General features: G+C 58.0%; 1 protein-coding gene across 3 annotated transcripts in view; it reads left to right on the forward strand.

Moving 5' to 3' along the window:
• Positions 1 to 12,207, forward strand: part of Csnk1d (casein kinase 1 delta) — a 29,382-nt gene extending 17,175 nt beyond the window's left edge. Inside the window, exons 5-10 of one of the 3 annotated variants that reach the window (XM_047546478.1) lie at positions 146 to 316; positions 1,071 to 1,219; positions 2,849 to 3,020; positions 3,505 to 3,644; positions 6,510 to 6,571; positions 7,629 to 9,621. In XM_047546478.1, coding sequence (XP_047402434.1) covers positions 146 to 316; positions 1,071 to 1,219; positions 2,849 to 3,020; positions 3,505 to 3,644; positions 6,510 to 6,542 — 665 coding nt within the window. In that variant the 3' untranslated portion in view covers positions 6,543 to 6,571; positions 7,629 to 9,621. Of the gene's footprint in view, positions 1 to 145; positions 317 to 1,070; positions 1,220 to 2,848; positions 3,021 to 3,504; positions 3,645 to 6,509; positions 6,572 to 7,628; positions 9,622 to 12,063 lie in introns of those variants that run through there. The other 2 variants (XM_047546476.1, XM_047546477.1) reach the window with 2 other exon arrangements.
• The last annotated feature ends 53 nt before the right edge of the window (positions 12,208 to 12,260 follow it).

The raw sequence follows: 12,260 nt of genomic DNA on the forward strand, positions 1-12,260 counted from the left end.
TGCTGAGATTACAGACGTGTACCACCACACTTGGCTATTTTTCTGTTATTTTTTAAAATTCATTTCCCTTGTCATGTTTGGTGATCTTTCGCTTTTGTATGTGCACACATGTACTGCCCTTCACACTTTCCCTTTCTCTTTCCAGAACAATCTCGAAGGGACGACCTGGAGTCTCTGGGGTACGTGCTGATGTACTTCAACCTGGGCTCTCTCCCCTGGCAGGGGCTGAAGGCCGCCACCAAGAGGCAGAAGTATGAGAGGATCAGTGAGAAGAAGATGTCCACTCCCATTGAAGTGCTGTGCAAAGGCTATCCCTGTGAGTCCCTTGCCACCTTCCCTGGCAGCAGCATGCGGTCTGCCCCTGTGTTGGCTGGTACCTATGCCAGGGCCACTGCAGAGCGTCCGCCTACATCTTCTATAAGAAGACTCACCTTCTACGAGAAGGCTGGCGAGAAAGGAGTGTTTCTGTGTGGTAGTGACAGCCAGCTCTCTCCTGCTGCTGCGTTTCTGAGAGCCTTTCTCTGAGGGTCAAGGGAGGCAGGTCCCAGCCTCAGGAAACTGCCTGTACACATAGGAAGGGGACAGACCCAGTGGTCATACTGCCCTTTAAACTGACCATGGTCAGCTGCCCCTGCCCTGCTTCAGCCTCCCAAGGCATAACCCAAGGAGTGCCCTCTGTGTTTTGTGGGACTGCCTCTGGATAAATAACCTAGATAAAAACTGTTTTTGCTCTGTGATGGTGAATTTTTGTTCTCTTTTTTGGTGTTTTTTTGGGGTGAGCTCAACCCCAGGGTCTCTTGTTCTGTTGAGAGAACAAGAAGCCAGTGGGGTTGGTTGGTACATCTCCACTAGCATACTTCTGAGCTCAGGGCTCTCTAATTAATGGCCCTCGCCCCTAGCTCCATCCCCAGCCCTGTTGAGTTCCAGCAGCTCTTCCTTGACGTGATGGTAATTCAGGTTTCAGCTGCATGCCTCCAGGGTGAAGGCCAGGGTAGTGAACAGGGGTGTTAAAGACCCTCTTGGGTTGCAGTCAGCCTCTGTTGTTAGCCTTGAATCTCCTTGTTTTACAGCTGAGTTTGCCACATACCTGAACTTTTGCCGTTCCTTGCGCTTTGATGACAAACCTGACTACTCCTACCTGAGGCAGCTCTTCAGAAATCTGTTCCATCGCCAGGGCTTCTCCTATGACTACGTGTTCGACTGGAACATGCTCAAGTTTGTAAGTGGCACCGCCCGCTCAGTCCCGTCAACCTTCAGGGCTGCACCTCCCAATCTTGCTGTGTGGGGTTCAGGTTTCACAGGCTTTGGTCTCTGTGGGTCTCTGCCTGCAGGCCTGTGGAGTCGGCAGGGGTGTACCCTGGAGTGGGCCCATGATGCAGATCTTCCCATTGCGGAGCACAGGGCTGGAACCCAGGGCACTGCCTGCCACTGAGCCACATCCCCAGCCTTTTTAGTTTTCATCTTGAGAACAGTTCTCCCTAAGTTGCCAGACTGGCCTTGAGCTCACAGTCCTCCTACCTTAGTCTCCCAAGTCTCTGGGTATGGGCATACACCACCGTACTCACCTTACCATCACCAATGTCAGAGAGCTTGGGAGTGTAGCCACCTGTGATGATGTGGCCTGGTACCTACAGGCACACTGCTGGGAAGCCTGGCAGTCTCTCCAGGGTGTACCTAGGATCCTTGGAGAGCAGGCAGGTGGGCAGCCTGGAGTTCAGTCTGGTTTGCCTCTGTAACAGGCTGTTTTGCATTTGGTCTCCTCTGTTATCCCAGTTGGCTCATCAGAAGTGTGTGAGAACCCATGGGTGCAGCAGAGAGGCCCAGGAGCCTCCAAGCAACCCTTCCTGGATTGGGAGTGTGAGTTTAATTCCTTAGCGTTTAGACACCACTGACAGAATTCAGGTTTCTGGGGAATTTTTGTGTCTTTTATTGAAAACGTGTTCTTTGTAGGTGGAAATAGAAATTAGAACCTTAGCAGGTGATAGAATCTGATGGAGGAGCAGAAGTGCCTTGTCAGACCATTGTGCCATGTGCCTGGTCTCACTGAGGAACAGCGGGGAACACTGAGGTAGAGCCACCTGACCAGATATGGTTCTGGGAGGAGTTTTCTGCAGAGTGGACTGACCCTACAGAGGCCTAGCCTGCAGGACCTGGTGCCTTCGCCAGGTTCAGAGAGCAGTGCTTGTGCTGCTTCTGCAGGCTGCCCAGCGTGGAGCATCAGCACCCTTCTCCAGTGCGGTGCCAGCACTGTCCTGTCCTCACAGCCAGCCGGGCAGAGTGGCTCTGCAAAGGGCTCAGTAATGCACCACCAGCTTCGCTGGCTGTGGGGGTCACAGTCCCTTAGCTCCACCATGTAACTTGAGGTTAGCCCTGGGCCTTCTGCGAGCGAGTCGCGTGTCTCTGAACAGGAAGACAGGTGGTGCTGGGGCTTGACTGGGACTGGGGTGCAGCCTGCCTGGTGGCATTGGTGATGAGCACAGGGTGGTGGTGCCTCAGCTCAGCGACTCAGTCAAAGCTCCAGGCACTGGGTGGTCCAGCAGGGGCCTCAGTGTGCATGGTGCCGGTGGGGCTGGTGTCACAGTGACATGACCTCTCCTTTGAGTCGGGATCTGGACTCTGGCTGGACCCTCTGTGATCCACTGCTGCCACCCCATCCCTAGTCTTGGGTAGTCTCCGGTAGTCTCCCACCTTCTTTCCCCTCCCCACGTTTACAGGTGGGACCTCACAGGACAGAAGCTGGACCCCAGGCTCTGTCGCCACAGCAGTGGGAGTGGGATTTCCTCTAGTGTGTGGGGGAATAGAAAGAGGGCTCTGGACACTCAAGGTGATCATGCCGTTTCCTCCTCAGGGTGCCAGCCGGGCCGCAGATGACGCTGAACGGGAACGCCGGGACCGAGAGGAGCGATTGAGACACTCCCGGAATCCAGCCACCCGCGGCCTCCCTTCCACAGCCTCTGGCCGCCTGCGGGGGACCCAGGAAGTGGCTCCCCCGACACCCCTGACCCCTACCTCACACACGGGTGAGCACACCTCCCAACAAGCCTGTGGGTAGACGCTAGTTTTCTCTCTCCCCTGTGTTTAGTGCCTCTCTGGGAATGTCATGTGGCTAGACACTTGGTGTTGATGCTGCGTTTACCCCCACTTGAGGTAGTCCTCCTCGAGAGTTGAGTGACCAGGGCACAGCCTGTGGGGCATTGGGTTCCCTGGAAGCTCCTCACCAGTGTTGGTGATTTCTCAGATAAAACTTTCTCTTCCCATAACAAAGATTCCCCTCATGAACTTCTGGAGACTTACTTGGGTCCCATGTGTACTGAATACTGGGCTCAGCACACTGCCAGCCAGTGTTGTTGGGCTGCCTGGACATCTGAGCTGGTGAACAGACATGGGTGCTGCCCTGGGAGAGTCCATCCAGAGCCCCTGTGGTGGTCTGTGGCCCCTGCTGCACTTGCAGGCCAGTGAGACAGCCACGGGTCCTCAGCAGCCATGGGTTCTCCCTCTCTGTAGCCAACACCTCTCCTCGGCCTGTCTCTGGCATGGAACGAGAGCGGAAAGTGAGCATGCGGCTGCACCGTGGGGCCCCAGTCAATGTCTCCTCCTCGGATCTCACGGGCCGACAAGATACCTCTCGCATGTCCACCTCACAGGTATGCGCTCAGAGCTGGCCAGGGCAAGCCAAGCCCAGGTGTAGGGATATATGGTAGCATGTGGGCACCAGGCTCACCAAGAGTGGGATGAGATTTGTGAAGGGTTTCTTCCCTTCTGACTGCCCTGGACATTCACCACTCCTACCACATTTTTGGGAATTTTTACCCCATGGGGAAATTATGCTCTTAGTTCTTGTTTGCCTTTTGGTTGGAGCCTGAGCTGTGCTGAGCTGAGCTGAGCTGCTGGGGGGCTTATCTTCTCAGCTACACCTGTAACCACAGCAGGGAACTCTGCAGAGCCTGTTCCCTTCTGTTCATCTCCAAGCCACGTGCCCACCTTTTGCCCACTGCACAGGGCTGCGCACTGTGCTGAGATCTCTGCAGGGGCGGGGAGCACTGCAGCACCCCACCTTCAAGGCTCCTGTGGCTCCAGTGACCAGGAGCCCACCTTAGCAGAGCGCCTGGGAAGGGCTGGCTCCATGGGAAAGTCCCATGATCACATGTCAGTCACACCTGTAGCCGCCTCCAAGAGCTCCGCAGTGGCCTTTGGGGGGCTCATGCTACCAGGCACCCATCCTTTGCTAGTCGGGTCTGTTCCTCTGAGAAGGGAGTACGTGGAGCAGGCCTCTCCTCATGGCCATTCCTTTCTCGGCCTCCTCTTGCCCTGCCTTTGTTGACCTTGCGCTCTAACGTGCCTCTGCAGACAAGAACAACTGTGTACTTACAGTGTCGGTTTCTTTGCTTCATGAGTTTAGGGCCCGCCCCCCTGGGTGGGGTAGGGTCAGAGATGAGCTCCAGGAGGGCTCTTGCTCTCTGGCTCACCCCAGGCAGTCTTCCCGGATGAGCAGGAGCTCATCTCAGATGGGCCCTGGCACCAGCCCTAGCTCTGTCATGAGGCAGCATCCATCTGGTCAGTAGGAAGGGGAACTGAGCATGCTGCTGAGCAAGCGCAGTGTCCCTGGGCCACCAGAGCCCAGCCTGCACCAGGGCTGGCCTGGAAGGAGCAGAAAGACTGTGACCGGCATGCTCTTGAGTGAGTGGCGTACTGAGTGTCCTACCTGCTCGTGGTTTCCACAGCAGTGGACTTGCGTGTCGTGGACTTCTTGGAGACCAGAGCTATGGGTGGTCTGAGAGGAGCTGCTTGAACTGCTTTGCTCTGGGCTCTGGCCAGCTTTGTGAGACTAGTCCCTTAGTGGGCAGAGCCAAGCATTGCTCCCTCACAGGGGCTCAGCTGGTCTCCTACAGATGTCAGCATCCACCTGGGCCACTGTGAGTGCGTCCTGGGAGGGAGGGGGCCACAGCTGGGCAGGCAAAGACTAAGGAAGGGGCTGGGGTTTTTTGTTTGTTTGTTTTTAAGAAAATGAAGCATCTAGTAGTTGGGGTTTTGGCACTGGGGGAAATGAACATCGGAAGGTCCTCAGGAGGCAGCCCAGCAGCCTCTTCTCACCACGGCACCCCAGCCAGTACCAGGCAGGCCTGTCTTGCACTCCTGGTGACAAGGCAGTATGTTTCCTTCTGCACCGGGGCGTGGCATCCTCTGCTGCCTCTGTGAGGAGGTGTGACATGGCTGGAACCCGGGGCCCTGGCCATCCAAGAGGCTCATTCGCCTTCCAGAGGAAGCACTGGCTTTTCCTCTGGCCATTGAGGAAAAGGTTCTGGAGCCTGCTTGTGTTGAGACTGTCTCCAGTGCTCCCATCCTTCTCTAGGACAGGGTTTCCCCTCCACCACCTTAGGACAGCTGTGTTGGACACCCTGGGCCCGTGTCCTTCAGAGAATCTCTTTCCATCCAGGGGGCTGCCAATGCCAGCGTGCTCAGTAACTGCCCCTGTTTCAAATCCAAGAAGTTCAAATAAGAGCTCCTCCCTCTGCCAGCTCTTTCTGGACCTTTATCCAGGTGTCTACCCTGCAGTTTGGAAGGGAGAGGACTGGAGGCTACTCCAGCTTGTGCAGTTCTATGGTCACCACTCAGACCCCTGTAGAGTGGGCCAAAGTAGGAGGGAGTGAGAAGCAGGCCCCTCTGGGAGCTCTGCGTCCCGTGGAGTGCAGTGAGGTGCTGGAAAGGTTCTGTGCACTCCGGGTCCTCACGCCCTGGATGTCTGGACAGCAAATAGCAGTCACCCCCGCGTACATGTGGTCATTGCATGGTATCGTGTGCAGGTTGAAGGGCGGCCTTGCTGCCACAGGACCTTGTCTCTGCCAGGCTTGGCTTGAGGGTGATTCCTTCCTCCTGGGCCCTTTCTCTTCTGAAGGGCTGCTGTGTTAGCTAGCCTCTGGGGAGATCACGAGCCCCACATGGCCTTGTCCGTGGGTGTCAGGTGTTCTCATCAGCCAAAAGAACATGGGCCCACAAGAGTGTCCTGCCAGTGACTTTTAGGAGAAGAAAGGCCTTCCCTGTTTAGCACTGTCCATGAGGGTGCCAGTCACTCCTTTGGATGGCTCATTTTTGTCCACAGCCTGTTCCCAAAGAAGCGTTGCAGCGCAGGGCCCCACTAATGCCGTAGTGTCACCTGGAGATGCTGAGGAACCCACTGGTAGGGCCTGCCCAGCTCTGCCATCCCCCCAGGTGCTGGCCTCCCTCAGCATGTGAGAAGTCAGGAGGGTCTGTCATGTGTCCTCATTTCTGGAGAAAAAAGTGGCCACTCTCATCTGAGGGCCAGCAATGAGAGGGCAGTGAGCCAGGAGCCGTATGGAGAGACCACCATTTACTCCCTGGCTTCCTGAGGCGGCACCGTCAGGGTCTGTGGACCTGGTCAAGGCAAGGAGGCACGTCCACACACAGCCCTCACGTGGGCCATCGGGTCAGGGCCTCGAGTGCTGCTCCAGCCAGAGGCACGCTTACCAACAGCTGTCTTTTCCCCACCTCAGAATAGCATTCCTTTCGAACACCACGGCAAGTAGCTGCTCGTCTCCGCGGAAGGCAGCACTGGGTGAGTGTGCTCACGGTGGGGCGCAGCAGGTGCCAGCGCCGGGCCGGGAGGGAGCCACCACTCCCCACCGCCTGGGGCTCGCAGCGGGCTGGGCTTGCATGCCAGGTGCTGGAGGCAGAGTGAGGCTTCTTCTGCTTTGTCCTCCCCTCACGGGTCCTGGAGTAGCTATGGTCAGCTGCCCGGTCTGGGGGAAGAGCCGTCCGTGGTCTCGGACAGAGCAGCCTCGGGACCATCGCTGTGGCCTTGCCTTTGGCCCCCCTGTGCCGGCAGGCGGGCGTGTGGCGTGCGTGCGGGGCCGTGTCTGTCGTGCTCAGCTGAGTGGTGCCACGCTTGGTGTTGGGCTCGTGGCTCTTGCTGCGTTTAGGCTCCTGGTGGGCTCTGCCCATCCTGGCTCTCTCAGACGTCCCTCTTCCTCTCTCATTATCTCTGTCCTCATTTTGTGTTCTTTCCAAACTTGGTCCCTGCCCAGCCATCCTGTCCACGCAGCTGCCGTCTGTATTAACCCACCCAGCCACAGCCACCTGCTCCCTGCCGTCGGTGCATGGCTGGGTGTCCACGCTGCGCTCCCTTCTTGTCAGCCACGTGGCACTTGTAGCGCCTTCCAGCAGGGGCTTGAGCTTCCAAGGGTCCCGTGCGCTGGGAAACTGCTGCAGTTTTAACACTGTGCACACTCTTGGAGATGCGTTGACGAAAACTGCTTTTCTTGTCTTCCCCAAAGTGGGGCGCCTGTTTTCAAAGCCACAGTTTGCTTCCCAGGAGGAGACACTGGAGCAGGCGTTTGTCCGACTTGGGTCCTCGCCGTCACTGCCAAGCACGGCCCTTGGTCTCCTGGCTCGCACGCCTCTTCTTCCTCCCTCTTCCTGTCACTTGTTCTGCTCAGCACATGTCCTGGCCGCAGAGCTCCCTCTGTGCAGCTGGGGCACAGGTGTCTAGACTGGGACCAGGCAGCACTGTGTCCCCTCCCTGGGATGCATTGTGTAGTACTTGTGCCTAGTCACCTTGCTGGCCAGCTCCTCTGGCCTCATGCTGACCTTGTCCTGTGCTTTGGCTCCGACAGATTCCCGGTCGGGTGGCTTCCAGCGGTCTTCAGTCTGTCGTGCACCGATGAGACTCCTTTTTGCTGTGAAGGGCAGACAATGCATGGCTGATCTACTCTGTTACCAATGGCTTTACTAGTGACACGCCCCCCGGTCTAGACCCGAAATGTTAACGCCGGGAGCCCTCCAGGCCACTTACCCAGAGACGCTCATGGGGAATCAAAACAAACTAAACGGACAGGCTCTGAGAGCCGCCATCGCCAGGGGCTGCCGGCATGGCCCCCACGTGAGCCCAGTTTCCACGGGGCTGGGCAGAAGAGCAGAGTGTGGGAGACTTGCATAGAGACCCAACTCCCTGCCAAGAGCCTCAGCTCCCTCCAGTGGTGGCGAACCTGTGCTCCCTGACGACCCCACTGCAACTACCAGTCTTCTACTTGGTTAAGACAGTTTTGTATCATTTTGCTAAAAATTACTGGCTTAAATCTGTGTAAAGAAATCTGTCTTTTTATTGTTTCTTTCTTGTCTGTTTTGCGGTCTTAAAAAAAGATGTTGATTTTGAAGACTCCTGAGACAGACACTGGCTGGAGGTCTGTGTGAGATGGAGCCAGGCAGAAGAGGGGCACGTGAAGGACAGGGTGTGTGTTCCGTTTGTTTCCTCGTGCTGTGTTGTCCGTGGAGAGGCGGTCTCGTCAGGCTGTGGTCACGTGCACCTGTGTGCCTCGCTGGCCCTCCTTCTGCAGGCCCAGATGCCTGCTCAAATGCGGGCTGGGCTCAGGCTTCCGGGAATAGGGGCGTGGGGGCCAGGGCTCTGAGGGGCTCAGCCAGAAGCCTGGGGAGCTCCAAGAGTCAAAGTTGGATGTGCGTTCCTGATTTTCTGGGGAGAGGACTGAATCAGACACCCCGAGGTCCTGTTGGGGGTCCTATGTGGTTTTTTGGTGGTGGTGGTGGTTCCACTCTGCCTTTGGCTTTGGGAAGTTTCCGAACAGACTTAACACTGCTGTGCACATGGGCACTGTCACCGCCTCTGCTCGAAGCCAGGGAAGCAGGTTGTCCTCAGACTCCAGGGTGTGCTGAAGGGAACCCACCCCGAAGTGCCAAGCGTCAGGTACCTGTCCAGCTGCACTGAAAACCTTCACCTCCAGAAAGGTGGCTCCACCTACTTCATGACCTTGGGCTGGACATCTGTGAAGAGGCAGCCCCTGTGATCCCCTCTGGTCTCTCCCGTCCTGTCCTATTGGCACTGGCTGCTCTGCTGCTGCTGTAGCTGCAGCTTAAGATGCTCTTCCCTGCTGAGGTTCTGAGGCACCCCCGGGAGGTGAGGTGCGGTATACGTGTGCACGGGTCCGTTTCCATTTCTTTTGCCAACCTGTGGAGAGAGTGCTGCTGGGAATCGGCACCCTTGGTGGGGCCTGGCAGTGCCACAGTGGCTTTCCCTCCTTCCCCAGAGCTCCCTGCACAGCACTGGGGTAGGCTGCTGGTATGTGGTGGCATCCCCAAGCACAGTGGTGCTGTCCAGTGGGCCATTTGTCTTTCTGAGCCTGCGAGTGCTTTTTCCTGAATCCTGAGCTGGTTACTCTGTAAGCATTTTAGAGTGTGGGGCCTGACTGGGTGGGCCGTGTGTCTGGGAGTGCAAAGGGAGTTTGGGGCGGGTCTCAGTGAGTTTGAGGTTTTCATGGTGGCGAACCCGTTAATCAGTTTGGGCCTTCGCCTCTCAGTAGCCGTCCTGTATGGCAGGTACCCTTTGTCAATACCCATGGTCCCAACATGGTTCCAGGAGGGTGGAGCCTCGACCTGGGACTGCTGGCTGTGCTGGGAGCAGACCCGTCCTGACCCCTCGGGTATGGCTGTGACAGTTCTCGCCCAGATTGTAACCCCGTCATGACTGGCAGGCAATGTAGTTAGAGTGTGTATCATCCTGTGTCTTGTGACCAGTCTCTGAGCTGTGCATTTGTACTACCACTGTATTTGTGTACTTTAACAATTATGTAAATAATAAATTCATAATGACTTCTACCTTTGTTCCCGGCCCCTTTTGAGTGGTCTTTATTTCATCAGCTGTCTTCCAAGGGTTCAGGTTGGCCATGAAGACTGATGGAGGGTGCAGTCTGCTTGTCCCTGCAGCCTGTAGTGTTGGGGACCTGCTTAGGACATGCTCTGGAAGGACACTTCCCAAGTTCCCAGAGTGGACTCTGGAGCATGTGAGCTGAAGCGGGGATGCACGTGGTGATTCCAAGGTCCCCTCTCCAGTTTGAGGCCCTTTTGGAGATCGTCCCCTGACCTCCATGCCCCAGGGGCTGTGCTGGCCAGAAGCACACCAGCACCTCAGGCTTGCTGGAAAGTGGACGGTGCAGCAAGCTGACCAGATGGCTGGTGGGTGCCACAGTGCGGTGAGGAGCACGCTCCACATGGTGCCTGCCACTCTGGTTCCCTCCCATAGGGGCGGGGAAGGGGTGCACCTTCACACAGCACACCTCAGGCAGGGCCTGGGGCTGCTGCCGCTGGGCTACACCCAGGCCTTTCCTGACCTCCTGGTCTGCCCTCCCCACACAGGAGCTTGCAGCAGCCAGGCCCCACTGGGTCAGAAGGTGCATTTGCAGCAGTCAGGTGTGAACAGGACTTCCGAGTCCACCCACTTGGAGGTTGCTGGAGCCAGGCACAGACAGGCCCTATGCAGGCATGCATGCCTATGTGAGCTCCCAGCAGTTTTGCTGGACTCGTGCAGTGCCTTCCTGTCCTCTGTCCACCGCCGGATGCCCACAGCCAGGATCCCTGGCCCTGGCTGGATTTCTTTTCCCAGCCCCTCTTGCAGCTTGCCTCCTCCAGGCTGGCACCTTCCCCCAGCAGAACCAAGGGAGGGTGTGGGGTGGCAGCTCACTCCACTGCCTGTGGAACCGTTCACATTTGGGTGCCCCTGAACCTGTAAGGTGCCAGTGCTGGAGGATTCAAAGAGCTGGTTTAGACCCTGCATCCAGGGCCAGGCGCAAGCATCAGGTCCCACCAGTGGGCCCTGCAGGTGTGGGCAGCTGCCTCGTGGGAGCTTGGCCCACAGACACTTCAGGTGGCCAGCACACCGTGCTCCCCAGCCACCAAGGCGCTCTCTGGGTCCCACACGTACCTGGACCTGGGTGTTCTCTGCAGAGGTCCAGGCTCGTTGAGCACAGAGGGCAGAGATCAGAGTTGCACCCCCAGGATGTGGTTGGGCAGCAGCCCAGGGTGCCTGGGTTGTTGGATCCACATGCTGGTGTAGGGACAATGGGATGTCTGTGCTCTCTGCAGACCCACGTGGGCACACTCAGCATGGGCCTGATGGACATGATTCTCATGTGCTGCTTGGGGTTGGCCTTCACAGGGTGGTGGATGTGAGCGGTTTTCCTGCTCACATCTGCCCCCTGGGGCAGCCCTGTTCGTGGCCCATGTCCTGGGGTGCCCCAGGGTACTTAGGGGCACTCTTTCTTGACTCTTCTGACCCTTGGCCACATACCTTGCTCACTGGTCAGCATCAGTATCACCTGCCCAGCAGCCATAGCCTGAGGACATGAGGTGTCCTTTTTCCTGTGTCTGGAGACCACGTAGAACCACCAGCTCGCAGATCTGGAGGGCCTCAGGGCCAGGTTCCCTCCCCAGGAAGGCCCTTGCCCACAGCGGGTCCCTCCCAACTGAGCTGCAGCCGTCTTTCAGGGGGCATCCCAGTGCCTGACCAGCTCAGAATCACGTGGATCCCCAAGCCCGACTTTCAGGGATCCTCGTTTCCTGGCTATCTTATGCCCTGGCCATGTGCTCTAGGTGCAGGTGTGGGACAGGACGGGAGAAAAAGGCCTGACGGCCTGTGGGTGGGGGCCCTGCACCCCGTTGCTCTCACCCAGGGGGAGAGGGCCTGCTGCAGGTGGGAGACTCAGGAACCAGGAGAAGGGTGATCACTGAGGGTGGGTCAGCACTTGGATGTTTCAGGGGCAGCCAGGCCCAGGAGGGAAGAAAGTGGGTCATGGGGCCCCCAGGGGCCCTGAGTTGGGGGTGCCTGGGAGAGGGGAGACTTGGCCACGTGCCCTTGAGGCCCTGCACTTCCCTACACCCACTCCCCATGCCTGTGCCCTTGCTCCTCTGTCCTGGAGATGGCCAATGGCCAGGGCTGGGGCTCCTGCCCTGAGGCCTGGGGTCCCCACTGCTTGTGGTGAGATTGGTAACCTGGGGATGTGTGTGGCCCCGGGCTATCTGGGCTAGCTGCCACACTGCCCATCAGCCAAGACCCTGACTGGGGGAACAGGAAGACCAGAGAAGGGAAGGGCACCCCAGCACCGTGGGACTAGGGTCAGGGCTGCCAGCAGATGACTGAGCTGCAGAAGCCGCCCCTGGCTTCCTCACAGAACTGGACAGGGCCAGGGCCCACCAGAGGTGAGGACAGGGGGCAGAGGAGAGACTGGGCCTGAGATGTGAGCTCTCGCCTCCTTTTCGTTGCAGAGGAGCAGGGACATGGCATCTCTTCGGCTGCATGCCGCCCGTCAGGGTGCCCGCTGCCGTCCCCAGCGCCCACGACGCACCACCTACTGAGGGGCTTCAGCTGCCTCTGACCGGGCTCCCAGCCACGCAGGCCGCCGCTGGCCACAAGGGCAGGTGGGTGTGAGGTGCCCAGGGCAAGCCCAAGCGCTGAGCGCGGG

This window comes from Sciurus carolinensis, chromosome 3 (assembly GCF_902686445.1).
Source record: "Sciurus carolinensis chromosome 3, mSciCar1.2, whole genome shotgun sequence".
NCBI lineage: Eukaryota > Metazoa > Chordata > Mammalia > Rodentia > Sciuridae > Sciurus > Sciurus carolinensis.